At 45.0% G+C, this 27958-nt stretch overlaps 1 protein-coding gene across 2 annotated transcripts; it reads left to right on the plus strand.

The window, feature by feature from the left end:
- The first annotated feature begins 360 nt into the window (after window positions 1–360).
- On the plus strand, window positions 361–27713 carry rcan3 (regulator of calcineurin 3). Of its 2 annotated transcripts, XM_057058892.1 has the most exons (5): window positions 361–518; window positions 1302–1513; window positions 22607–22780; window positions 23115–23286; window positions 25212–27713. In XM_057058892.1, the coding sequence occupies exons 2-5, from the start codon at window positions 1310–1312 to the stop codon at window positions 25364–25366; spliced, it is 705 nt and encodes a 234-aa protein (XP_056914872.1). In that variant the 5' UTR covers window positions 361–518; window positions 1302–1309; the 3' UTR covers window positions 25367–27713. The 2 variants fall into 2 exon arrangements, with proteins under 2 accessions (XP_056914872.1, XP_056914873.1); XM_057058893.1 differs by lacking the exons at window positions 361–518; window positions 1302–1513 and adding an exon at window positions 11290–11546.
- Window positions 27714–27958: the final 245 nt, after the last annotated feature.

Below are 27958 nucleotides of genomic sequence, written 5' to 3' on the forward strand. Positions count from 1 at the left end.
ATAATTTAAATCAATGTCAGATGGCTTTCTGGACAGACTGATACTGTAAAACACGACCTTGTCATGTAAAAACACAAGTGAGACCTTTCATCCTTTGGTTTCCTTTTATATGTTCCAGATGATCCCAATCTGGTGCAGCCAGACAGATGTCTGTGTCGAATTTGTGATGAGTAGAGGTTAAATAATATAAGGGGACGAATTGAGCCTTCTGGGTTTTTATTTTTCTGCATAAAATTTGCATCAAATGATTCAGATCGACAGTGCTATGCATTTGAAGCTTCTTTGAGCATCTCAGGCGTGTGTTCGATAATTTTGTTTACATTCTAAAGATGGCGTCGTGGCCCCACAATGCAACGCGAGTGACGTCACCTTCACGCTCTCTGCAATACCGACGCGTGTGACGTCATTTTCTAAAATAACAACAGGTCCAATAAACGGGATTAAGCGAAATCAAAAGAAAAATCCCGCTTTTTGTGCATTCGTGATGGGTCACTTCCGCCTTCGCTGAAACTTGGGAGGTGAGTAAAACGACTGTCATCGCTTTCACGCAGATTGAAACCGCCAGTCGCTCCTCGTGTCAGCAATTCTGTCTTCGTCACAGCTATTTGACGTGAATTTAGCATTGTTTCCATCAATAACCATGATCTGACCACAAACTCATGTGATTTATTATTATTATTGCGTTCACGGTTCCATCACGTAACATCCAGCTGTTTCCAAGACGCAAATAATGATGTCGAAATATATCACGCACCCATTATTAATGCTATGGCGTGTTGTGTTTAATTGTGTGGAATTAAATTTGACAGTCAAATGTTGGGATTATTGTCGACAAGTATACTGCATTTCTGTTAAAGGGATTAGTCAGAGTTCTTTTTCGTATCGTCCACTAGATGGCGCGCTGATTCCACTAAAGTGACAGTGACGAGCGAAGCCACGTTCAAAAATATATTGTAAATCATAAGATCTAAGTGTGAACAAAATATGTTTAAAGCATGCAGTCTGTGTGGACATTGTACTGTATTGTAACATTGTAATAATCTAGTTCAAATCTAATGAATAACAGGGCCTTTTTGTTCTAAATCTAAAGGTTTATCCCAGTAATTCAAAATGACATTTTCAAGATTCAAGATTACTTTATTGATCCCTTTAGGGGGTGTCCACCAGGGAAATTTTGAATGATTTCCAAGTGTCACCAAAATCTATATCCTGCAGCCATAAAAGAAAACTTGATTTTTCTCCCTCCTACTATTTTTCCATTTCTGTGGCCACCACCTACCACCACAACTGTCCGCTGAAAGGCTTCAGCATGCTCCGAGAGAGCTCCAAAGCCTGGAGCAACGGCTCCGAGGCCTACAGCAGCGACCCCGATGAAGAGGAGGAGGAGGACATGCTGTTTGGCGAGCCAGACCAGGATGGCATGGCAGACGAGATGATGGACCTGAGCGACCTTCCCACGGCACTGTTTGCATGCAACGTCCACGAGGCTGCGTTCGAAGAGGACGCACACAGGGTGGGGAGCTGGGAGCTGGGGTTGGGGGGCACTCACGGGGTCACGCTCTGCTGCAGTGAGCTCTGTGGTTTGATGTCTGTTTGTTGAGTCATCCTGCTGAATGTGTCACCGCATCCAGGATTGAATGAGCAACAAGTGCATGATGTCATCTGCAGCGCCGGCTCCCGACCTGCACAAATCGACGCTGCCTTTTGTTTCTCGTGGCCATGCGGGCTTTTGGTTTGTGTTTGGATCCATCCATCCATCCTTTATGAAACAGCTCTTTTTATAATACTGCATCACGCTCAGCTGTAAGCGTTGCCCTTGTATGTGTTTACATTTGTTCCTTTCGTGTATGTGGAGGGGCTAAATGCGGCACGTATTCCAAATCCCTTTAAACGGATCGCTCACGCGTTGTCAGGCTGCTGTTGGAACACCCGTTGCTCGTCGCTGTGGACCGCGCACCCCCCCCTTTCTCCCCCCCACCCCCCACTTCCTCACTTCATTACCATGCACGCTGCAGCTTTTAAGTGGAAATGCCTCCCACGCTCCCTTCAGTCACGTCAGTAGACTCCATATGGTTCAATTAAGACGAGCTGCCGCGCTAAAAATAACTTTTGACATTCAGATAAAGTTTTGCCAAATGAGGACAGGAAGAGAAGAGAGATGAAACTTTTTTTAATGTGTGTAACGTTGTGGAATCACAAACGGGACTGAGGTTGTTTTTCTGGGCTTGTAGCGGTGCTTGTTGTTTCCACGTGCTATTACACATCCTAGCATTTTAGGCTGTACAGACCAGGGACATGGCAACCTACATTTTTCTGTCTCCGGGCTCCCCCTCATCACCGTCTTTTACCTTCTGTTAGTGTTTTCAAAGACCTGCTTGCGGAGAGAGGAAGACGTATTTATAAGAAGCTCTTAGTGAGCTGTAGAAGCCTTCCCCTTTATTCTACATCAGTGAAAGGGAAGTGGAACATTTTATTATCTCATTTGAAATGCTTTGCTCTCCCCCCAACCACCAGATTTTAGGTGATATGGAGCGTAAATTAAGTTGAGTGATTAGAATGGAATGTCTTAAGGAAACGAGGCTCTTCTGGAAACTGTTGCATTGGTTTAAAACACCGTGACAGCGTGCATGCTTTGTTTTAAACGTGCTATTATATGCCTCCAGGTTCAAGTGTTGCACCTGAATACTTGTATTAGGTTTCATAAAAGAAACCTGCACTGAATCCGTGCTGAATCATCATGGTTTGAACTTTAAAAGTGCTGAGTCAACCCTACTGCTGACGTGTGAATGGTTCTCCCATTCATCCAGAGCACAATCGACTGCGTGTTGGGGAGCGGGGCATCAGCCCGGGCGGCTTTTAATTGTGACATGATTTATTATCTAACCCCCTTCTAAGGAAGTTTGACCAAAAGTTGTTAGCTGGTGAGGAGATGGAGACGAGTGGGGTCGGCGGGGCCTCTGTTGGCCCATCTGAGTTGGGCCACAGAGCAAACCTTATTACTGCTCCTGCTGCCGTCTGATGAAGCTGCGTTCAGTCCAGAACCAGACAATAACCCTGATCAAAGAAGCTCTTTTTACTAATGTTTTAGTTTATTTTTGCCCAACTGTCACCATTATAGATTTGCCACTGGAATCAAATGAATATTTCTTCTGGTGAGATCAGAACATCCAAAAATGAAACAGAATGCACATTGATGGTGGACCAAACAAGCACTCTATGCTACCTTTATTGAAGTTTTAAAGCAACACCACATCGTATTTAACAAGTGCATTATGCAGCTATAATGGCAGTGTTTTAGAGTTTTAGAAGACATAATTATCACAAAAGTGAAACGACCAGAGGCAATTCAGCTAAATGACCAAAGCAACCTGGATGATCCTTTAGGTGAAGACAAATAACTACATTTGAAACCTAAAGCACAACAAGTTATGACTGTATGCACAATTTTTCTGTTACTGTAATAATTCAAACTAGAATCTTGCACCTTTCTTATGACAATCCAGTGCTGCCTTTAATAAAACCATCTTTACCCACTATTCTGCACCTGCCTGCACTTATCATACATATGCATGAATAATGACCCTGACCTAAGAGCGAACTCCGTTTCCATGCACAACTCCACATCCGAATGATTGAACCCATCTAACTGTTGCTGTTGGAGGAGCACTGGTGATACGTTGCTGCAGCTGCAGGTTGGGGAAAACGATAACCGAAGCACTTCTGCTCACTACGAAGAGCTCAAGGCCTGGTGCCTTATCCGAAATGCAGAGTCAAACTGCACAGCCATGAGCAAACATCCCACCGGAGGAGGTTCAGACCTCTTGTCACTTTCAAGGAGACTAATAGTTACTAATTCTGGGGGTTGTTTTGTAGGTCTCCAATAGTGCACTTCCTCTTCCCACAATCCAGCTGTTGGGTTCACGACCATAGCTCTCCCAAGCAGTGGTCTCCTACCGCGTGAGGAAAAGTCGTCAATCCACACAAGCCACCGACTAGATAGAATAGAGAAGAGGTGGAAACAGATGAGAGAAAGAGAGAAGAGACAATGAGACCAGGGTAATGAGCAGAGGTAGCAGGAGGCAATGGAGTTAAAAAAAGATCACTAACAGAAGCCGAAAAGATTGATGGATCCGGAATGAATAAAAGAAACAGATATATAGCTGACGCTTTCATGAATAAGCAATTTTAACGGCGGAGGACAACATCTGAAGGGCTGCCCCTCTTCTGTCTAACACGTCTAATGGTGTGACTCACATGTCTCGGGCCATAGTGTAAGACAGGCCCAGAGCAGAGAGCAGCATTAACTGCATGGGGACTAAAGGTAGTGTAAGAGAGGATGTGAAAACCGAGCCGAGAAGTGACTGCAAGCGGCCGGGCGTGTACATAGAGCACACTTGCATGCACGCGTGTGTCAGACCGGCTATTTTTGGGCACCACTGCTGGGTGGTGAACGTTAAGGAGCTGGTGCTGAAGGTCAGACATGATGCAGCGTTGCGGTGAATGAGCGCCGTGGGCTCGTGCTCCTGCTGTGGCCTGGATATTATTCTGGTGCGCCGAGCAGGGTCGTCTCGCCGACCTGCTGTGCTTGTTTTTCCTATATCAAGCTGAAATAGGGGAAAGCAGCCGACAGCAATAAAATGTGCAATTTTGTCGTGTCGAGCTGTTGAGGTACAGATATTCAGTAACGAACGGCAAAGTGATTCTGATGTGTTTTGATGCTGAAGTCAAGGGGGAATCTGCCAGTGGTCCACATTTGATTTCAGTCTGGGAAGCAGAACATTCCAATATCACTTTGTCATCCTTTGCATGTTAAAATAGGTCTAATACTTTGACGATTGCTGCAGATGATGTCTGGCAGCATTTGACCGGAGGAAACATTGAGTCCTGGAGCAAAACATCATGCAGATAGTTTTGGACTAAAGCGTGACCTCTTTGCTGTCTGTTGCACAACAGAGGAGGGTTCTTTTTTACATCCACACCATATAAGGGCACTTTTACAACAAGATAGTCTGGGAACTCAGCTTGATCGGCTGAGCAATGCTGAAAAAATCCCACACCTTCACTTTCATGCTGTCCTTTTGAAAGTGCTCGGACATCCTGCAGTTACCACAGTTGTCCATTTGGGGCGACGTTGATCGAAATGATCCAAGAAAAACAAATTTCGGGGCAACTAAAGTGAACCAAACAGCTCTGGCTCTGATATGAGGATGTATTAGGTCAGATCTGCTACTCTATTCACACGCAGCTGCTCCCAGAAATATTCTGGCAACAAGGTTGCAGGTTTGAAGCAGAAACAGATTCATCTGAGAAATCTGCTGCGAGCAACAATATAGGCCTGGTTGCACTGTGGGTGGCCAAGCAGTGCCGCGAAAGTTCACTGAAGAGGAGAAGAAGAGTTTGCTGTTGCTGTGGATGGGACTGTGAACAGGTTGACAGCAGCTCTGCTTGGTTTGTGGAGCACATAGAGGTGTTAAATGCACCAGTATTTTTCAGCTAATTAGCCTTGGGTGGGTGCTGTTGGACTCCAGAGTGGCGGTGATGTGCGTGAAGCAGCTGTTGAATCAACCGGTGGATTTTGGCTTTCCAATGTGTGTGTGTGTCTCTGGAATGTGTGTATTTTCTACCATATGTTTTGATGTGCCACTCAGAATATTAAATAATATCATCCTTGATGTCCATAAAAATCCCACTGAGCTCTCTTATTGACTTGTGGATTTAATGCTGATTTCAGGATTTTCAGTTTTGTCTCCTGTTAACCACTATTTTAAAATTAATTTGCAATGTTTCAGATTTGAAAACAACCATACTACCATGACAGTGCTGCTGTGCATTTTCTGTTAGGGCTTCACAGAGATACAGCTTCCCTCATCTGTATGCGAGCCCGATTGGTCTCAGAAATGGTTGTTTAACGATAAAAGAGACGTCTCACTCTCTCTCCTCACAGCAGCTGATTACAAAACGCTTCAGAATCCACAGCAGGATGTTATTTGTTGTCTGACTATTCTATTTAAATCACAATTATCCAGTTCAGCCTAAAAATAGAAAAGTGGCCACTTTCAAATGCAGCAGTTCCGGCTTCATTGCAGTGAGCCGTCGCTGCATTCACACACTCAGAGATGACAAAACCCAACTTATTATTTGAATCTACTTTCTCACATGGAGCAGATTGGTCCAAACAGTTCACTCCAAAAATATTTAATAATGAAATATATGCAAACATGTTATGTTTATAGTTTTTAGCACCCAGGAAGGGGAGCGGGTATGATTAGGTCTAGGTGAGACACATGAGCATAATTAGGTTTGCTGGAGGAGGGTGGGGGGACACGACCAGGGAATCAGAACACACATCAGGCAGATTCGAACAGCCTAAACTCTCCACATCAGCAATATGACCAAGTTTGACGATCAACAAGGAAGCAGCTGACTGAAAACAATCCTTTTAAATGGCAAAACGCCGATTACATACTGGAATTTCCCCACAATAATAGGGGATTAATAACGTTGCCTGGGCAACATGCTGACTGCTAGAGCTGAGTGAAGCAAACTACTGTAGTGATCATTCTGGTGATTATCTGCTGCTCTAGTTTCCTTTTATTTAAATAACTGTACTGGAGATATTAAGAACATCTCACGCCTTTAACCCCCTTTGTTGTGTCTGCAGTCTGGGCCTATAACCCGTCCCAAGATCTGACCTGATTTTAAAGCCTTTGGCTGAGGGAGATGATGGTCACGTGTCACTCGGTGCCTCCCGTCCATCCCTCCATACAGGAGCCTCTAAGCTGCTGGATGTGCTTAAAAAACCCAACAACTGCTGCTGTCCCACCAGATGTGGGCCATCCCAAACAATGTCTTTGAGAGGCCATGTGTGCATGTGCATTTACTAGATGTAATGAAACATTGTAGTTCATTAAAAAAGGCCTACTTTCACATTTCTGATGCACGCATGACACTATTTAAATAAACTGATAATATTGTAGTAGTAATTGTAGTAATATTGTAGAACAGCTCAATGTTTTTCTCATATATACATAAAGTTTGCATAAAAACCTTTTTAACAATTTGGGATTATTCTGCTGCATGAATTCTCTCAGGAACAGAGAATCTGCAGCCTCAGCTAGCAAGTGGAGCTAACTGTTCATGCATCCGATCACCTTTTCACCTGAGCTCCCTCGACTACATTGAGACCCCCGCATCATAATAATGGCATGATTTTCATGATTGGTTTTATTGCTCATTCCGCTTGTGCAACAGCGTGCCCACGTAACAACAGGCTTGTTTCTGTTCATTAGGAGGAAAAGGGTAGCTGTTGTAGATGGTCTCAGGGAATTGTCTATTGCAATTAATTACAGCTTAGTTGCCAGAAGTCATGTAAAACATTTGTGATGATCTTTAGTGCACACTCAGGCCACGTGACCTACCGAGACCACGCCTTCCATGTCCCACTCATCCTCTTACGACTTTCTATGCCCTGGACACATCCATCCATCAATCCAGCCATCTTTTTTTGTTTTTGCAAACCCTCACTCTGAGGGTCTATCTCCTCAGCTTGTAGACGTTCTTTTATCCCCCCTACCCCACCCACACCCTCCGTCTTCCCCTGGCTCCCTGTGCCTGTACTTGGCTGCTTGCTTTTATAAATAGCTTGGCCTAGATTACACCAGCTGCATTGGCGCTGGCACCAGGGTTGGCTTTGGCTGGGCCAACTGAGGTAGCATGAGGTTGAAGGGATGGATTGTGTGTGTTTGTGTGTGTGTGTGTGTGTGCATGAGAGAGAAAGAGGGGGGGGGAGAGAGAGAGAGGGAGTGAGGGAACAAACCTGATCATGATGATAATGCAGCTGCAGCATGCCTGCAGTGCAGGAGCTTTGGAGTTATTCCCGTCATTTCTATTTTGGTCAAATTTGTGTAAAGTGAATAAATATCTGTATGTGTGTGTGCATGTGTGTGTGTGTTCAGACTGAATTTAGTTTGTGGACTGACTGTACAAACGCACACAGGCAGCAGACTTGCATATTTGGTCACGTGTCTTTTGGTATTTGCTCCGGCTGGACGCTAACCGACACGGACGTGTGCTTTTGAGCCGACCACGATGATCCACTGCCCTGATTCCCTCTGTTCAGCTTCTCTGCAGAGCACTGCTTCAGAATACAAAGTCCGCTCATCACTAATCTGGAGACATGCCGCCATATTGCTCCTCATCTCTGTTTTTAATAAAACAACACTATATTTTGCTTCGTCTATGAAACACCATGTTGTTTCATCACAGTGAGTCATCGATGAAGTAGTTTGTTTTGGAAATGTGACAGATGGGGGTCGTCCAGGCTTTATACTGCTACTATCTCAAATGTAAACTAGTGAAATAGCTTTCGACACAAGGAGGGCAGAATTTGAAACTTCACAATGGAAGTCTTCTCGGCTGCGCCTTCACGCTTCGAATCAATAAAAGACCTGCGTCACATTCCCCTCCGTAGAGTCCTGCGCTGGTGGGTTAGGCGAGATCTAACGCAGGGAACTGTAAATGAGAAAAGGAGAATTGAGAATGAGGTGGATGAGCAGCAGCAGGGGGAGGCGGAGGGCTGCAGAATGAGGACAGAGGAGAAGACAAGTGTTTCATCATGCACAGCCATCCATCTCTGTCAGATCAGATGAGGCAAAGGCGATCAGAGGAACGCATCGGCAACACGCGCGAATGACAAACGTCCGATGTTTGTCAGCGGCTGCAGCAGAGAGGCGTAAGGAGATCAACAGACTAAAACATTGTGACGATTCTTTAAAGGGCTTGTTAATGTATAACATATAAAACAATCATGAGAGGAGCTTAATCTGAAATGATCTAATATCTCTGTGGATGTTGCAGGGATAGTGTAGCATATTAGCATGTTTATAGGTTTCAGCTGTCCTTCCTGTGGGAACTTTGGTGTTTTTGTAGCAAAGGTTCAATTGAATTTCAACTTTATTCATAAAATGCTTGTTACAGTCGAGATTGTCTCTAGGCGCCTCGCAGAATCCCAGAGTCTGACCCCAAAACTCCCTTTAAACAGGAAGAAGCCCTGGGCAGGACCAACCAAGATGATCCTAAATTTCAGACGACCCTGTTCTTACAACGAGCAGTAACTTAGCTACAGTAACAGCTGTAGCTCTTATTACTGGCCTCTTCAAAGTACGGTAGATTTTCTTTTAATATAAGCAATCATTGATGAAAAATGTGGAGTAGGAAAAAGATTATTTTGGAAAACATCAAATGCAGTATCTTTTTCTATCTTACAGTGATAAATACTGGATCATATCAAGACTGTATCTCTGCAGCAGGATACCTGAAGTACTGTCAAATTCTTTCTAGTTTTAATGGCTCAAATGAAAGATCTGACATATTTCATAGTTTTCAACTCATATCATGTTTAATAATTATAGTAGTTTAGATTCTTAGAACTGGCGGGCAGCTGAGGCAGTTAAATGAATTTACTTTATACTTTTCATTATATTTCTTATTAATTTATTTGCCATTCATCTGTTAAATCATCCATCTGCTGCTCCTCTGGTGTGTATCCAGCCCGCTGGGTCCAAGTCAGGGTTGAGCTGTCAAGCCAGTCAACAAAAGAAGTTGGGACATTATGGAAAAAAGCAAGAACAAAAACAAAAACCCGTTGATCACTATCAGCAAACGAACCTGCTGAATGTGTGCTTCAGTCTGGACTCGGGATTTGAATCAGAGTGGGCGCAGCCTCCGCGCTGCTGATGAAAAACAGCTTCATCGGGTGATTTTGTATCATTTTTACCCCATTTTCAATCCTGAACAATGAATAAACATCGCCTCAGAGGTAGTGATGGATCAGGTTCAGATGGGTTCAATAAACGTGTGATAACAGAAGGTGCTGAGCTGAGTTTTCCCTCAACAGGACGCTGACTCTCCTGCTGACCAAGACTTTGTAAATAGGGGCAAGTGAACAGAGAATTTTTGAGCGGAGCATAAATAAATCATCATGGTTTGTTTGTTTTTAACCCAGCAACAGCTACATCAGACAGCAGTAAGATAAGGTTGATGCACTCGGTGCATCCCTCATTTTTAGGGTTGTTTTGGAAAAACCTCAGATCTAGCCGGGCCATCTCTGGCGGTGCCTCTGCATCCCGTCTGTTTAACAGATGAAGCAGCTGATGGTGGCGGGCAGGTTTCAGCAACCTGGACATGGCGTTTTTGGCAGTCAGATGTAGATTCTTCCAGACAGGGAACAGCCTGACCAATGCTATCTGATGGAGGAATGTCAAAAATATCTCCATCTGCACAGCACGGACAATGACTGACACGCAGACAGAAATAGCTTCCGCCGCCTAGAGCCTCAATATTAATGGCTTATGGGGGACTTAGCTGTCTCAGCCCATCAGGCAATTATCGTTATGAAACTGAGAGAGAAAAGATTGATTGGAGGAAGACATTGTTTGATTCGAATGTTGCGCAATGACCCACGAAGCCTGTGGAAATTTCATTTTAATTTAGCTCCTGCTGAAATGGAGACCTTAAGCGCAGCTTCGTGTTTAAGAGAGACCGAGCCGCGGCTGCATTTAGCTCCGGTTTTGTTGCGGGCGATAAAGAGCAACGGTACACTTAATCTCCAATCAACTAGTCAGCATTAAAAGTTACATTAGAGGCTGCAGCTGGCTTAGAACTTTTTCGGGCAGGGGGGGTAGCTCTCTCCAGTATCAACAAAGCACCCCGCCCAAAGAATCCATTGCCTAAATTAGATATTCATCTCCGCATCTGCCAACTTTGGCGGTGAGCGCATCAGAATGACTGTCGTTTCACCATGTCTGCACCTCAGAGGCCACTGGAGTCAAATAAGCCTGCACATGTCTGACCGACGCTGTTACGCAATTACTGCAGGACCAAAATACAATGATGGGATCTGTCAGGGGTCTGTTTTACATGGTCACAGCTGTGATTCACGAATGCCTCCGCAGGTTCATCCAGATGACCTTTTACCCCCGATGATTGATAAATGAGCTGGCGTTCGTTCATCACAATAGATATTTCTTAGCAAAAACTCCTAATTGCATTAATCCCTGGAGACCCGACCAGCTTCCTACAAGAAACGCGGTGGCGCAGCTGAGGCTTGAAGTTGAAGAGTGACTCCAGAAATAAATCATATGAAGCGGAATGAACTGGAATCAGGCGAATTCTGCAGTGCGCGCTTCATCTGGCCCTGTAGTGGCGTAAAACATGAACGTGAAGATAGAAATGACGTCAATGTGGAGCCACAGGGGGAGGGAGAGCAAGAGAGAGAGAGGGCGAGAGGGAGAGGGAGAGAGGCTGCGGCAGCACTCTTGTCGGCGCAGCGAAGAGTCCGGCAGCAACTCTCTCCTCTGATACAAACCGAACTGAACTGGACCTAACGTCGCCTTTCTGTACAGAATCTTTACCCGACAGAGACTTTTAATCAACCCCATCGTTTCCGACCGCGAGGGGGAATGCCATCGATAAATATGAAACTGGAGATGGTGACCATCATCGCTTGTGAAGTAGACACCGAGGTATTTACGTCAGACAAAATGCAGGTACGCTCTTTCCTCCAGCCGATGCCAGTGCACGTTTAAGCCGCATGGATCCGACCCATGCCGCGGCTGCATGCCATGCTTCACACAAGCGCATGCATGGCTGCGTTACGTTGAATGCAGGATTTTTATCAATGGGAGCCGCCGGATCGCGAAGACGCACGTCCCGCGACGCGCGTGACGCCAAAGGGAAACTGCAGATCTGGAGATGAGACACGCTTGGTTAAATCCCCGAAGTGCAGCAGGCAGAGGTTGGAGCTGGCATGTATGCATTTTTCAGGGAAAGTTAGGAGGAGAGGGGGCTTTGTGTGGGGGGTGTCGAGATGATGCGCAAGCAAGGGTGGGATGTGTGGCATTGTCCATGCGAAGCACATACAGAGAAAGTGAGGGAGACGCAGTGTGGACAGTCACTTTCTTCATTACAGCTCTCTCCTCATCCCATCAGCACTGTGGGTGCAGGAAAGATGGAAGCACCATAACATGTATGACACGCTCTGATGAGACTCTTTGTGATTATTCTAAACACCAGTCTTTTTTTAGTTCTCCTGAAGGTTTCAAGTGTTTGTCCAAGGGGCAGGACAGCGTCGACTCCTCTTTCTCTTTGCACTGCTTTGGGGGCTTGAAAGCTGCGCAGATATCCTGGCAGAGCTTGACTCACCTTCACCTGCTGCTTGTTTTATTTGACTCATCACCAAAGAGCCAAAGCGAGGCAGCAGAACAGAGAGGGAGGGCACAACAGAGCGACGCAGGAGCTCGACACGAGTTGAATCATCCAGTAATTATAATCAGAGTAGGTGTTCATCACAGTTGGGGTGTACGCACGCCACCCTGGCCTGTCTCCCTCTCTGCTGGTGTGCTCTGCAGACCAAACCGCTGCACCCAAAAATGCAGAGATTTCACCCCAGCAACGATGTAATATTGATCCAACACATTTCCCGAGTTTCTTGCAATTCCACCTGGACCACAGGTCTTTGCTTACATGTGCAAGACTAAATAAAACTACAATACATTTATGTGCCCTGTTACCACAAACATGATGCTTATTGATGATTTCCAATATTGTACTGTTAAATTGGGGTTCGTAGGTCACACGTGACGGTCGTCAGACACCAGACAGGCCAGTTTTCACACATTCCCTTTAAAAAAGTAGAATATGATCTCCTTGTGTGTCTGTGTGCATAATTAAAAGAGCAGAAGGACGTTAGACTTTGGAATGACACAGAGAACACCACTAATCCTGGTTTGTGGCCCACCGAAGGCAACAGAGATCACTGAGAGCACAAGATTAAAGGAAGGCACGTGGGGGATAGGCTCCGACTGAGCTCACCTCCCCAGCAGCCCTCATTCCTTTTCCCCCCTTATATCATTGAACATGATCTTAATCATTTTCTAATAATATCTCTCAAATCTGAAGATGAGAAACAACAATCGCGACATCCTTATTTCCCTCTAAAGCCTTTTTTTGGGGGAGATAACATGTGGATTGCTGCTATTTATAGACCCTTCCGAGGAAAGATTAGGTAATGGCTGTGGTGCTTGGATGGGCAACGCGGAGATAATCAGTGTTTGGTGGGTTTTTAATTAAAGGAGATGCCGCAGCCGTTCTGTCGGAGCTGTTGTTTTGACACTGTTTAAATGGCTGGCCCACGCCTTGGCTTCGTCCCAGCTGGTTACATCATTAATGAGCCAAGCAGGCAGGTTGTTCGAACGCTGTTCGAAGCTTTCACAGAAAACCGCTTTCTAACCAGAAAAGAGAGGCGCCGTCATTTTTTGGTTTGAAAGGTTCCGGCGTGGGCAGGCGCCGCGGAGCGGGAATGTTGTGTCACAGTAATTACCTGGAAGATCTACCGGCAACAGCAGATGACAGCACAGGACACACGCTGAAGGTCACAGAGGCAGTGAATACATTCACAGATCATGATTCAAGGCTTTGCACTCACCTTGATTTAAGGCCTTCGCCTATAATTTTGCACGCCTCCCGTCTTTACCGGCTGTTTGGTTATTTGCTTTAATATATATACTTTAAAAAAAATTTCAGGCTCTCTTGTGCTATTTCTGTCCAAGAAACGTGTGGAAATAAACAGGATGTTGCGATTCATACTTAATTATAGAGCCTCTGAGACCGCGCCAGAAGCCGCAAAATGATATTTTTCAACTTAATTTCGCCCTCTCACTCCGAGACGCCGCACCGACACGTTCCAGCCGCAGCTGTGAGTCAGCAGATAAGCAAACACCTCCGTCGGCGAGCCGATGGAAAAGTTTCCGCCTCGATGTTTAGCCGTCACCGGTGTCACGTCTCCTCCCAGGACTTAGCGGCTCAGAAACGGCGCCGGTTATGAGGACTCATTTTGCTGTTTCCTTATTCTTTAATGCCACCGTACACAGTGGCGTCATGATTGTCAGCCGCTATAACAAGGCGTAGCGACAACAAGAGCAGGTCACAGTGAAGCTGAAGGGTTTTTCAGGGCCTCACTGCTGAATCTATTAGCTGTGCGGCAACAGAACTTTCCCATTTTTTCTCAGTGTCTTCCTCTGCAGAAGTTACATTTATCTTTGCCAGAAAGTTGGCCTTGGCTCTCCTTCACGATTTAGATGTTTATCAGCATATCGTTTTAGTATTTCATCTTTAAAAATGCTATTTTTCTTTGTGTGTTAGAACAGGCAGCGTACTTTACGCCACAAGCGGTTCCCATTGTCGCAGTTACGGCGCCCTGCAATGCAGTGCCGTGGCGAAAATGGTCGTTCCTGCGTTGTGAATACAGACGAGAACGTTCCTTCTGGTAAACGGTTCTCAGAGCTTCCACGCTTTTGATTTTCAGGCAAGCAGGCGAAGTTTACAGTTCGCTATCGTGACTCATTGTCTGTGTTTTATTATTTAGTCCATTCTCATTAAAGTTGAATCAGGCGTTTGAACTTTCACCTGACTCAGCATTTTTAGACAATATGATGGTGATGAACTCTGACCAGCTGTTGGGGACAAGGCGAGGGGCAGAGGAGCAGAGGCAGGACCAGGACGGGGACAGTATCAGGTTCTGAGCTGGACAGAAACTAGATCTGCATCCTGGCAAGGTTGAGCGGCTCCAGGCCCGAGCATTGGGCTCAGGTGTGCCTGCCCCCCCCCCAATCTGGGCACTAAGCAGGGGGAGATGGGCAGCTCACATTGGCCTGAAACCTTAGAGAGGCGGCGGGCTCAGGTGTCAGCTAAAGGTTAACACTGTGTCCATTTGCCTGACGCACAACAAAGGACAGCCGTCTCCCAGGCGGGGGTGTCTGGTTACCACATGGACCAGGGCCGTGTGGTGATAAGATTAGAAACAACACGAGAAAAGAATGCCACTCGCAGTTTTCTTGGCAAGAGGAAAGGTGCAGAAACACTGTCACGCAATAAAGGACCTTTGTCGTCGGATTTGCTGTTGGAACACAATTTCACCCGCAGAATTTCCAGCGCAATTTTCAGCCAAGCAGAACTCTTAACAAAACAATGCGCCGCCTGAAATAGTAATGGCACACCAGCGACCTTTAAAACGATACGGCAGAACTTCGGCCGACTGGGAGCTGACATTCATATGGTTCAAAAGCAGGACTATTAATCAAATACGCCTCGTTTTATTTGATGCCATCCATTCGATTTCAATCTCCGACTGAATTTTTGGAAGAAGGAGATTTCGCAATCATCCGCAGAAGCCGACCTGTGAAATGCCGGCGTGCAAAAAGGGTGGCTCCCGTCCCAAACTGCGTGCGGCGCCCGTTGGATTTTGTGACTTACCCGCGCGACCCTCGACCTTTGCTGCGCTAATGCGCGTTCATCGGTCAACTCAGCGAGTGACGCAAGAGTTGCGCATCACCGGCTGAAGAGCGATCTCATCTGTGCATATGGGCCCATGACCTCCAGGAAGAGCCGCGGCATCCTTTCAGCTTCCTTATGTAATATTGACTTGCTCGCTGAAATGTTGTCGTCCCTAAAGTGTCTAAATCTGCGTGGGAGACGTTGTGGTTGCGAGCAGAAGTGGCCTAAGTGCTGTTGACCAGCAAAAGCTCCCGCTTCAATAAAAACCATAAAGACCAGCTTGGCGGTAATAGGATTAATGTGTCCCCATGCTGTAAACTGATTTAAATCTATGTGCCGCGGACAAACTGTCCCGGAGGGAGCCGCGATGTAGCGCCTTTCAGTCGGCCCCCGTCGATACCACTCTGCGCTCAAGTTATTGATCCCACCCCCAACAATTACCCGTCCGCACGGCTTCCCGTCGGTTATACGGCCCTGGTGATCTGTTAAAAAGCTCCCGATCATGTTCTGTTTTTGAGTTTTGAGGTAATGAGGATTTGCGAATGCTAATGGCTGCTTTGCGCGAGGCAGAGGGAGAGTGCCGGGTCACCACACACAACCTTCAGAGTTTATCCACTGGTAATGAGCAGGATTCTCTGAGGCAACCCATAATTACTTCATCAGCTTACAGTCATTATAGTGCTGAACCGCTGGTCCACAGCTAGAAAGATCAGTGAGGTGGCTGCAGCGTTTTCACGGGCAGAAAGACACAATATCTGACATTTTCACGCATGTGATGAGCACTTGCTGATGACTTGAATAAGCTGAGGAGGACTGGAAAAGAGGCGGAGCATAGAGGTTTTTCGCACGCCGCATGCACAATTGCTATTGGTTGAGTGAGAGTGGAGGTTCACCGGTAGTTCACCGGTTTGTCGTGATTTCTACTTCTGCTTAAATGCAACAACTGATAATGTACCTCAAGCAAATTTCAGCTGTCCATTTGACTGACAGTCTGGCAATCGATTCATTATTAATTATTTTATCCTTAATCATGCCATCCTAGTTTGTGACTAACTCTAACCCTAGAGGAGGAAGAGCCATTTTTACCACAACTTGTAATTGTTGGTGTTGTTGCTGGATTTTGGATGTCCTTACCCTACCTACTGTATTATCATTATTTTATGTTTGGGCAGCATCTTATAAACGTCATAATGGAACATTGTTTGACCATTTGGCCCGAGGAGGGACTCCCTGGTCAGCACGTTCACCTGCTTTTCAAGAAACACGGTTTGAATCTTGATTTTTTTGCTTAGAAGTCTTGAACATCGGTACTTGAAATGCAGCGTCGTGGCTGATGATTGACCCGTGACAGTGTTCTCATCGTACCGGCCCACAATGTGCTCCTCAGTGCATTGTTTAATTAGCTTGATTTAATTTAATTTAAAGTTTAATTTCTATACCTGACAGTGAGATTTTGCCCTGGGGTCATCTATTTATTCTCCGTCCCTGTTGCCGGGTCACCAAATGATGACGAACGCAGTCGATAAGCATTATTTTAAAAAGGGCTGATCTCTCCTCTGCCTTTTGATTTTTCTGGTTTCTGGCGTCCGCGGCTGCGAGTGAAGCATCTTCACACAGGACCTCTGTTGTCCTTAAACGCATCCCACCATTGCTGGTGACTGCATCGGAAAGTTGGCTCCGTTTTATGGAAAAATCGTGGAATGTGATAAGCCTAAATGTGCTGGAACAAACGTGCACCGGGGTTTGATTCATCATCCAGCTCTGTCTGTTATCACTGTAATCCTTCGCTCTCGTTTGACCTCATTAGACTGGTTCCAGTTTGGCCCTTTAGGGAGACGGATAATTAAAAATGACCGTCCTCACACTTAAAGAATTTAATTTTCTTAATTACAGCAACGCGGTCTATTTTTACTGTAATGCTTTCAGTGTCTCACCCGGAGGCTCCGTGGCCCAGTTTGATGGTTTTTCACCCAAATCCCATTCAAGCACGAGGGGTCTAGATTAGAGCGTGCTAAAGCTGCGCACGTGTTGTAAGGAAAGCTGAGCGAATCGCGAGACCTTCAGAGAAAAAAACTCCCAAAACCTCGCCCAATGACCGTTTTATTTTACATCCCAATTAGGCTGGGTTAATCTTTTCCTTTTGATCCAAATGGTGTAATTCAGTGTAGAATTGAACTAGCATGCGGATTACTCTCATGGATTTGAGTATCCAAGTGCAAATCTGATTTAAACACTAGCTTAAATGCAAAGCCGCAGCAAAAATAAAGCATTGTGAGTCGGTCAGTCGGTGTGGAGGAGACAAGTGGTGTGTTTCCATCACAAATCAGCATTTATTCATCCATCAACAGGAGTCGTTACCTTAATTTACCTGCAAAAATTTATGAATATTCCAATCAATTAACTTTGTACCCTGCGATATGTCTACCAATCTATTTTAATTAATCCGGTATTTCTGAGGACAAATCATTATAATGCTAATGGTGTTTTCTGAGTGTGTGTTTGTGGATTTTTCCTTTTTTTTCTTTTTTTCTTCTTCTTCCGTAATGGATGAGGATACAGCAGATATAGATTCTGGTCTGTCCTGAAACACTGCCACCGATCTCTGCGCGTTGCTCTGAAACACAATTCCGTCTTTACATAACACGGAGAAGCACTTAAGTGGCGGTCATCTCTCACGGAGTAACACTCAGGTCCAGCACTTAGCAAATTCATTACCTGAATAAACATGCATTCTCCCAAGCTGCAGCCCTGCACCTCAGAACCTTATCTTCCTGATTGTTGATGATCTTGTCAGGATGGCTCACCACTCGCTCGCTGCCACCAATCATGTCCGCAGACATGTCCCGCTGCCGCCGCAGCCATGCTCTTTTTATTAGTGTCAAGAACATAACTGCTTCATCGCCCAGGAGGCTGCCAGCTGAAACATGACATTACAGTCACTGCTGCACTGGTAGCAGCGCGCTAGCAGCGTTTACATCGCTCACGGCAGGGTTTTACTGCTCCGCTCTTCTTTATGTCTATAGTTTCCCCTCCAGCTTTGTCGCATCTGTCACCAGAAGGAAAGGTGGATTTATTTTACTACTTCCTGTCAGCACCACCAAGGAGGGTGGATGAATAATAGCAGCAGCAATGCTAAAAAAGTCAAAAATATAATATTATTCAAAGTTAAATGCCCATTCTATCCAAATTTAAAGAGCGTCTGTCCATATTTTGACTAAAGGATGCACAAACGCTTAGAAATGGAAAAGCATGTACACAGTTTCAGCTATTACTTCATATCTAATTTTTGTGTGAACAAATGGAACCGGCAACATCTTTTACACGCTACAAATGAGGAAATAATCTGAAATTGACTTTCTTTCCCCCCGGTGGAAGAGTCTGTCTTTATTTCCCCACGGATAAAACAAACTGCTTTGATTAATATAATGTGTCAAATCTAATTTGGGTTGGGTGGAGGGGGGAGCAGGCATACAGGCGTCATGAGACAGTGGAAGGGAACTCAACCTGCACAGGCTCCTCCTGGCTGTTATGTAAAGGTGAGAGGGGCGACCAGGCGGCCAGCACTAATGGCAGCACTTGGCGCTTCAATCATGGCACCTCTTCACAAGCGTGTCCACCCTAAAACACGTCACTGTCATCGGGGTATAGACACAAGGGTCGAGTGAAACTGTGGAGAGGTAGATGATTGTTAGTGGTTGGGAAAGATGGATGTTTTTATTGAAATGCACATTCAGTTTCCACATTTTCTGTTGCGTGTCAAATGTTTTCGCCCGTCTTCAGAAGTTATTTGGACTGTTGGAAAGGAAGATCACGGTGTTCTTTCTCACTTGTCCTGGCTCGCTGCAGATACAGTCAGAGCAGGTGCAGGGTGTGTGTGTTTGTGTGTGTGTGTGTCCCTGGACAGATGAACCACTGTCCTTCAGTTGTGCTCACATTCTGTTCAACATTAATAGGGACTGGGAGATTACCTGACTCATACCATTACACAGACGTGTGTGTGTGTGTGCGGTCCCAGGCCGTCGGGACGGCTGCTGTACATTCTCGCTCCTTGGCATCAACAAAAACCTCCACTCTTACTCTATGTTAGTTAAAACTGACAACGCCGGACTGAAAGAAAGTACCTAAGCGTTCCTTCTGACTTCCAGCTACACTTTGGACAGGATTTGTCTCCACATTTCATCTCTCAAAGGTTAAAATGTTTGTAAATTATGGACCTTGGCCTCGTGGCTGGCAGCAGTACCAGTTCCCAGACCATTACTGAGCAGTGACAGCTTTTACAGCGAGCAGCTGCCATATAGAGTTCATATTGTAGCCTAATGTAAACCTCTGTTAGAGGTTTTCTGTGAAAAATATACAAGTAAGATTGAGGGGAAAGAAATGCTGTACATGTTTGTGAAACAACATCGCCTTGATGTGTAGACATTTTCATGTCCCTTATTTGTAATGTCTCTTGTAAAACAATAGGGGGCTCTACACCTTCTCCAGTTCACCTAAACGAATAAATAATTGGCCGATCGATATGACCCAGCATGCACCCGATGTGAGTTTAACAGATTATTCCAACAGTCAACAGTCCTGTGTTTTACTTTTACTTAGTCATTGGTTGATGTTTTTGGGGTCAGTGAAATAGAGCAGAATTTACATAACCACCTCTGCAGCCAACCAGGCTAATAAACCTCCTTTAGAAATAAAATAAATAAATAAAAAAATGCAGCCGACCATTAAAGTCACATTCCACTAGTGTGTTTTATCTCTGAGGACTGATAGAAGATAAAGTCAAACACTCATTACCTTATTTATTGTAACGTCTGAGCTTAATAAATGTAGCTTATTTTGTCAGCTGCAGTATTTGTGCCTTTTAATTAGCACGTAGCCTCAAATCTGGGACAGTATTGTGACACTAATATATATATGAAGAACTCTGAATCTATTATGCACATACAGCATGACACACATTCATTTATGTAACTCTTGCGCACATGAAGGGAACAAAAAGAATTGCTCGCTGAAGAGAAAACTGCAATGGCAGCTCTGCGTAACCAAACACCCCTCGACTCCACCTCCTTCCCCCCCAACGCTCGCTCCTGGAGAGCTGTTACATGCCAATGAGATGTGAACCTATCAGCAAAAAAGCATAAGGTGTTAATATGGGATTTGATCTGGGAACCTTTATTACACTGCTCCTCGTGTCTATATTGCTGAATGGTGTGTGTGTGTGTGTGTGTGTGTGTGTGTGTGTGTTGTACTTGCTACATATTGAGTACTGAAACATGCATTCTACCAGCAAAGTGAGGACATTTTTGGGAAGTGAGGAAATTGTTGCTGGTCCTCAAAACTTCAAAGGACTGTTTAATGGTTGGGCTTGGTTTTTAGGGTGAGCTTTCAATTGGGTTTAGGTTAGGGTTAGAGTTAGGGTTAAGGTTAGGGTTAGGGTTAGTTGCGATGGTTATGGTACAGAGCTGGGGGGTTATAATGTCTATGAAAGTCCTCAGAAGGTTAGAAATATAAGGGTGTGTGTGTATGAGAGAGAGATTATTAATTTCACATAGCTGAACTTGTAGGCCTGTCATCCATAAGGTCATGAGGGATTCAAAATGAAAAATAAATATCTACTGATTCATTTTTCATTTTGCATAAACAAAGTGTCTGTTATGAAATGAAGAACTCTTAATGGCAGCTTGTGAAAAAAGGCTTTGAGGTTGTGGGTGCTAACCCCAGCATCATGGAGGCCAGATAAACTATAAAGTCTTCTAAAAAAAAAATGCCACAAAGTTTCCCAGCAGTTTATTTCAAGTTGGAAAACAACATGTTGAAATTTTTGAATGAAAATGCCAGAACATTGTGTCTGGTTTTAATGCCATTAAAAGGTCACGTGACATATTTATCGCTGGTCCCAACGGAGGCACCTCACATCACAATTTGAGCGGCAAATCTCAGAGTTTTCCAGAAACGCTGAGTTCTGTCAGAATCCATCAGCTTCTCGTTTGCATCAACAGCACCCCTGAAGTGGTCACTTAAAACTGTAAAACAGAACATTTACGCCATCTATGTAGGAGCAAAGCATCCCAACATGAGCCTCCTCTGCTATCCCACATCATTCACAGCATGTTCGGGATTCTAGTTAAATCTGCAGTGGGTCGACCTGCCCTCTTTCCCCTGCTGCCTCGTTTCAGTGCACATTTCAAGGTGCCCAACTAAAAATGGAATGCCTGAAAGTCTGAGGGTGGAGTCCAGGCAGCTGCTCCAAGGGGCAGAGTGCACGTGAAAGGATGTGTGGGAGAGGCTGAACTGGGCAGAGACCTACTTGTTCTTACAGTGTGAATTGTTCTGCCATGGCCAGCACCGCGCTGCAGCGACTGTGGGTCACCACTAGCTCGGTCATTAACCACCCTTTGCATTAGGTGGAGTGAAGATATGAACCCCCCAGAGCACCCACCATTCACCTCTGTGTTTTCACTTTATTTCTATATAAAACACTGTTATAAACATTTTTTAAAAAAAACTAGTTTGTTTCCGTCCAGCCAAAAGATTGTATACCAGGTGTGCCCCCATCTTTGAATTGGTGTTTTCGCTCCTCTGACAGTGCTGACCCTGCAGGTTTCACCATTATGAGAGCAGAGACAGGTGTCATAGCCGCTCTTTCCACCCTGTCGAGACTTGCTGTGTCAACCAACCATGGGAGGGGTTGCGGGAGCCTCCCTGCCGCACGTTTCCCACTGATAGAGGACAATAAATAGCTTAGACAGGCTGGAATTGTTGCCACGGGGTGGATAAAATAAGTCTCACGGGGCTGTAAAACTTGATCTCCCACGGTTTCTGACAGTCGCCTCCTCGAGATGGCTGATCCGCTCCGTCTCCGCTGCTGCCAAGATCTTCCCAGAGTCGCATTTTGTCTCGTGCTGTGAGGTGGTCGGCCGGGAGACAAACAACCACCGATTTTTCCGAAAGCATCTTCATTGTTCCGTCAATGCTCCTGCTGAGCTGTTTGATTGTGCTCACAGCTGAGACGGGCCAATTTGATGCCTGTGGAGACAGGGGGGATAGGGGTATATGATAAAGGGACAGTGTTTTTGAAACGAGAGTGGAAGAAATGAAGCCTGTTATTTGTAATGTCTCCACGTGTCATCAATAAATCTTAAAATAGATAATGTTGTGTGGGAATTTGCTAAATAACGCATTCAAAATGTGCTGTTTGTTGGTGATAAGAAAAAGATGCAGGCTGTTCAAATGTTTGTCAAATGTTTCTCATCTTATTTCCTGTTTTTAACCTGTACAGGAGAGGTTCGAGGCCCTGTTTCGGATCTACGACGAGCACACCACCTTCCAGCTTTTCAAAAGCTTCCGTAGAGTCCGGATAAACTTCAGCACCCCGGAGGCCGCCGCCCGCGCCCGCATCGAGCTGCACGAGTCAGAGTTCAACGGCAGGAAGCTCAAACTGTACTTTGCTCAGGTGAGATTTGAGCACACCTAAGTAAGTAGAACGTCCGTCACTGGCTGCTGCAGCTTCAGACTCAGGATCCAAAAGGTCACATTCCCACATGCTGTAATGAGTCAACTCTGACGGAGGCTTAATTTATCCCAAATATCACCCATCATGACTCCTGCTGCACATCACAGCACGTTGATGTAAGAGGATTACGGATTTCACCCTCACACAGATGGCACATGTTGATTTAGTAATTATGACAATTAGCAGCTATCAAAACCCCCGAATCTCATTGTGAAAAGGAGTGTAAAGGCAGTAAGTCTTCATGTAGCGTTACAGCCTCACGGTCTCTCCACAGATCCAGAATGGAGACGAGGACATTGACAAGTCGTACCTGGCCCCTCCGCAGCCCGTCAAGCAGTTTCTGATCTCGCCACCAGCCTCGCCGCCTGTGGGCTGGAGTCAAAGCGAGGATGCCACGCCAGTCATCAACTACGACCTGCTGTGCGCCGTCGCCAAGCTCGGTCCTGGTCAGTACTCGCAAAAGACGTATTTGCCACGTTACATACAGTTTAACCTGCTCTCAGACACAGACCATCAAAGTCTATGCAGATGCCCAGAGAAGGAAAACATTGGAAAACTTAAAAAAAACAAGATCTTGAGTGAGTCATCCTTGAGTGGCACAGGAAATGATTCTGCTCCTCAGCAGGCAGGCAATTTAGCTGAAGAACTCACAATACTTTTATTCTTGAATTTTCACAAAGTTCATGGATGCATTTTTATTTCGGATAGACATTTTACTGTTTCTATGTGAGCCCTGCAAAGTCGGTACAGAGGTCAGTATGCAGCATGCTTGCATTGCATATTCATTGGGAGGCACCATTAAATAACTGCAATTGTTAACCAACTTATATTTAATAATTCTGTCACATCTGTATTCATTGTCTGCCCATCCAATAATGAGCAAAGGTTTATCATCCATATCTTATCACCGGGGGGCGATAGAGGTGCTTTTAGAGCCTTTTCATGAAGGCCATCTTTAAACATAAATGGTTGTACAATCTGTTGGAAGAACCAAAATACTTTAAATGAGACAAGTCGTTCGATTCATTCATTCATCATACTTAAATTAGATAAAGTCAGTTGGATTTAAATTCAAAGTGAAGAGTACTTTCAGCTTCTCTGCATCGAGATTACCGCCATCGACTTTGGCAAGATTTTAGATTACAGCAACCTTTCTAAAATGCCACCTCGCACACACACTCAGGCACACACACATGCACACAGACACACGGGCACGCACACACGCTGAAATGCGTGTCGTGTCCGCAGTGGTTGTTGATGAGGTGGGAAAACAGCGCCTCTCCACTCAAACATCAATAATCTTTTCCTAATATCAACAGAAACATGGTTTGGCTCACGTACACCCACACACTCACGCACAGACACACACAGAGTGGCACGCTCTTGTTGTTCAGCTTCTGTTCCCTAGCAACACGATGCATCAGGAAGCGGCTTTGTTCTCCGCCTGGCGTCTGAGGTCAGAGTGGTGCAGCGCTGCAGCGCGGCGTGCTGACTCCCTCTGTCAGCGCGCCACAGCAACAGCAGGACTCCATTCATTGCTTGTCTATCTATTTTGGCACCACGTTGAAACGCAAGCTGACCAATTTCCTCCCCGTCCTTGTTCTGTCTGATTCTCATCTCTGTGGCAACCACGATAACATCTAGCGCGTCTTATCAGCTGCTTTTGGCATTTGGACAAATGAAGGGAAAGTCTGTCCAATCTGTTTTAAGTCAGGATCTTTACAGACGGGCGCTGTTGGTCAGCACAACGGAGGGACACACAGGAGAGAAATTTGTGTGGCAGAAATATCCTCCATCTATCTGGAAACAGGCCAGACTTTGCATTAGCAGGCGCATTTAACCGGAGCATTTCATTTTTTGTTGAGTTCGGCTCAAACTATTCAGCATTATATCTTAAAACTCGCTAGTGGACCATCCACAGCGGCGACACGTCTGCTGCTGAATATTTAAAGGTTTTAATATACCTTACTGAAGTGTCACAGTGTCACAGATCACACCTTAGTGATGCTTTAATAAAAATGTGTGTTAATTGCGATTTGACGCTGGAAATAAGGAATATCTTTCATTTTGTTTTGCAGCACCAACACCTGCAGCTAAAAACGTAGTATGACTGCAACTAACCTTAATTTCCTCTTATCATTATATACATTTTTTAAAAACTGCTGATGATTATCTTGATTAATGGTTTCGTTGACGGCTTTATGAAGTGTCCGGAAATGGCTGGGTTGATTTGGGACCAAGATGACGTCCTCAAATACCCTCTTCTGTCCAAAGAAGTTATCGGAAAAGTTAGAAATTGTCTGTCTGATCTGTTTTAAAATTTGGTATGGCCTCCTCTGTGACCTCTTTCCACCCATCCTCCACCTTTCAGGTGAGAAATATGAACTCCACGCGGGGACAGAGTCCACGCCCAGCGTGGTCGTCCACGTGTGCGAGAGCGAGACGGAAGAGGACGAGGCGGTGCGGCCAAAGCAGCAGATCGTCCAGACCAGACGTCCCGACGGACCCCCGAAGGTCTTCAACTGAAGACCCCCCCACTCACCTCCACGACAGTGGCGCGGCCTTCTCGACCGCCCTTTTGAACCTGTGACACACCCGCCCTCTCTCTCTCTCTCTATGTCTCTCTCTCTCTCTCTCCAGTCTCTGCGCTCACGGAGAGCATCTACGCCCATCATGTCAGTTCAACTATAAGCAAAAAAAAAAAAAAAAACGACAAGCATTTGCTGAGAGACGGCGTGGGTGGCGAGCATGGCGTTGGAATGAGGCGGCTGGATGCGAACCACAAACGCACCCATCACATTTTGCGGGGCGCGGCGGGGAGCGGCGGGCAAGCTGGGCCTCCATCTCACCACCCTGCTGACACAGACGGGTGGAGATAACTGTCCCAACGCAGGCGCCCGCCACCGAACACACTGTCAGCTCTCATTCGTCCTGCTCCAGTCTCCCAGTTGATTCGCTGGTACCTCTCGACAAAGACATTTCTCACCCCCCTGGTATTTTACTCAGATCCGTCTCTTTGGTCCATCTGTTTTCATATCTGCGGATCGAGCGTGTGCTCACTCTTGTCTGCATGTATATACTGTACTACAATAAAAGAAACATTAATGCAAACAAAGTATATCAAGAAAACGAAGCTACTTAGCATCACGTGCAGCACGAAATGCCATTTGTGACTAACAAAGTTGTGGTGGTGGGCTTTTTGTTCTTGCATTTTTCGGGGTCGTTTTTCTTTTTTTTACTCTTTTGCTAAATTGTAGCCGTGTATTCCTTCTGTGTATTTGATATCCCAACACCTTTTTGCATGCTTAGTTATTTCTGTGGATAAGAAACTAAAGTGTTTTTTTTCCATTTTGTTGAAACTCTTTCATGCGGACAGAGAACGGATCCGTTTCTGAGCGTTGAATTCGACAGCAAGTCCAGTTCAGCGCAGGTCGTCTGGGTTTTTAAGGGTTTGGGGACGTCGATTTCTGTCGTGTCGAACCTCTCGTTCGAGCGTTCTGTTCTTCTGAGTCCTACTGCTTGATTTGCACTCTCCCCACATCTCATAGCAGTTTCCTGGGGCTCCCTCGCTGCTCCTGACTGTAAATATCTCAGCTGTGGGTTTGTTAAACCTTTTAGATTTTCAAATTTAAAACATTTTGCTACGGTCCCTGGGATGTCAACCAAAGCATTCATTTGCTCTATTGCGACTCTTGCTCTTTTTGGTTTTATTTTCTACAAGCATTTGCGCAGTTCAGCCAGATCTGGAACAGACGTCCAATAAAAATCATGACTTACTTGAATAGTTCCCCCCTTTTTTTTGTTTGATTCTCTCCACTCATATCGTACGATGGTTGTACTAGAGTACACAGAGGGCTTTTGGCCGAGTCTGAACCTCATTTGTGATTCGCCAGCACAAAATCCGACACGTTTTGCGATGTAACAATAAGCAAAAGACAGTTCTGTCTGCATGTGAGCACTTTATTGTTGTTTTTGTTCTTTGTATCAAGGCAAACTTGGAAGCACATTTCTTTGACGTGTACTTGTCTTGAGCTGAACACCTTGTTAGCCTTTTTTCACCAGCATATTGCAGCGAGTGAAACGCTCCACTTCGTTTTTTGCAGCCGAAGCTTTCTGTTGGTGGGTTTTTTTCTTTCTTTTTACGTTTCTGGATCTGCAGAAGAAGGGGAGACGGCCTCAATCTTTGTTTTTCTGTGTCCATCTCATCTTCTGAGAAAAGGTTCCTTTTTTTTTGTATCAGCGCTGCAGCAAAGCTGTCAGAAGAATCTGAGGAGACGGTGTGTTGAGCAGCAGGAGGAATACCTGTAAAGATTTTATACTCTCTGTGGTCATGGAGCTCAAAATACAAATGAAAATGTATATTTATGTACATATGCCAACTTTATTTTACCTGTTATTTTTTGGGTTTTTTGTTTTGTTTTGCTGAGACCAGTGTGCAGTTTGTTACAGCTTCTCTTGGCAATGTTGTAACAGGGAAAAAAATTATATATATTTAAAAAAAAACATGTTATACGTCCTGAAAATGCTCAATCAAGGGAAAGAAAATACAAAAAAGTCATCGTGTTGTGTTCAACATGGACTCTGAATGTTTATTTTACTTCTGGGTCTACAAAAAAAAGGTCAAAGACACAGTTTTGTCACTGTTGTTCCATTTCTGTTGAATATGAATATTGTGTCTTGTTGGTGGAATCCAGAAAACAACATAGCAAAAAAGAAAAGGAAAAAAAAAGCAATAATTTCCAGTTACCGGTATGTGTATTTTCACGTTCTGTACTGATTTCTCAGAAATGGTCTCTGTCTCATCAACTTTCTGCTTCTATTTGTGTAGTATGCAGCCATTCGTTTCACATACATAAAAAAAATTCTTCCTAAACCTTTTGTTCCCTGTGGTTTATCTGGCAAGTTTCTAATTTTAAAGGCTGAAAATGCAGCCGATGAGACCGATTCATCTATAAACACAATTGCTATTTCATTTATAGGCATATGTTAACAAGGTTGCTCACAAATTATCACAATTTTCCTGCAAAACTGAAGGATTTTACGCTGTAAATTCAAGGTGTTGGCAGGAAAAGCTCCCTTTCAACAGGAAGAAACCTTGAGCCGGACCGGACTCATATA

The sequence above is a fragment of the Takifugu flavidus genome, chromosome 16 (genome assembly GCF_003711565.1).
Source record: "Takifugu flavidus isolate HTHZ2018 chromosome 16, ASM371156v2, whole genome shotgun sequence".
Lineage (NCBI taxonomy): Eukaryota > Metazoa > Chordata > Actinopteri > Tetraodontiformes > Tetraodontidae > Takifugu > Takifugu flavidus.

Excerpts from the sequence above, each read along its gene's own strand:
- rcan3 (XM_057058892.1), top strand. The coding sequence starts at position 1,310 with ATGCTCCGAGAGAGCTCCAAAGCCTGGAGCAACGGCTCCGAGGCCTAC. Across the intron at positions 22,781-23,114 it reads TCAAACTGTACTTTGCTCAG|ATCCAGAATGGAGACGAGGA; the intron begins GTGAGATTTGAG and ends GTCTCTCCACAG. Across the intron at positions 23,287-25,211 it reads CGTCGCCAAGCTCGGTCCTG|GTGAGAAATATGAACTCCAC; the intron begins GTCAGTACTCGC and ends TCCACCTTTCAG.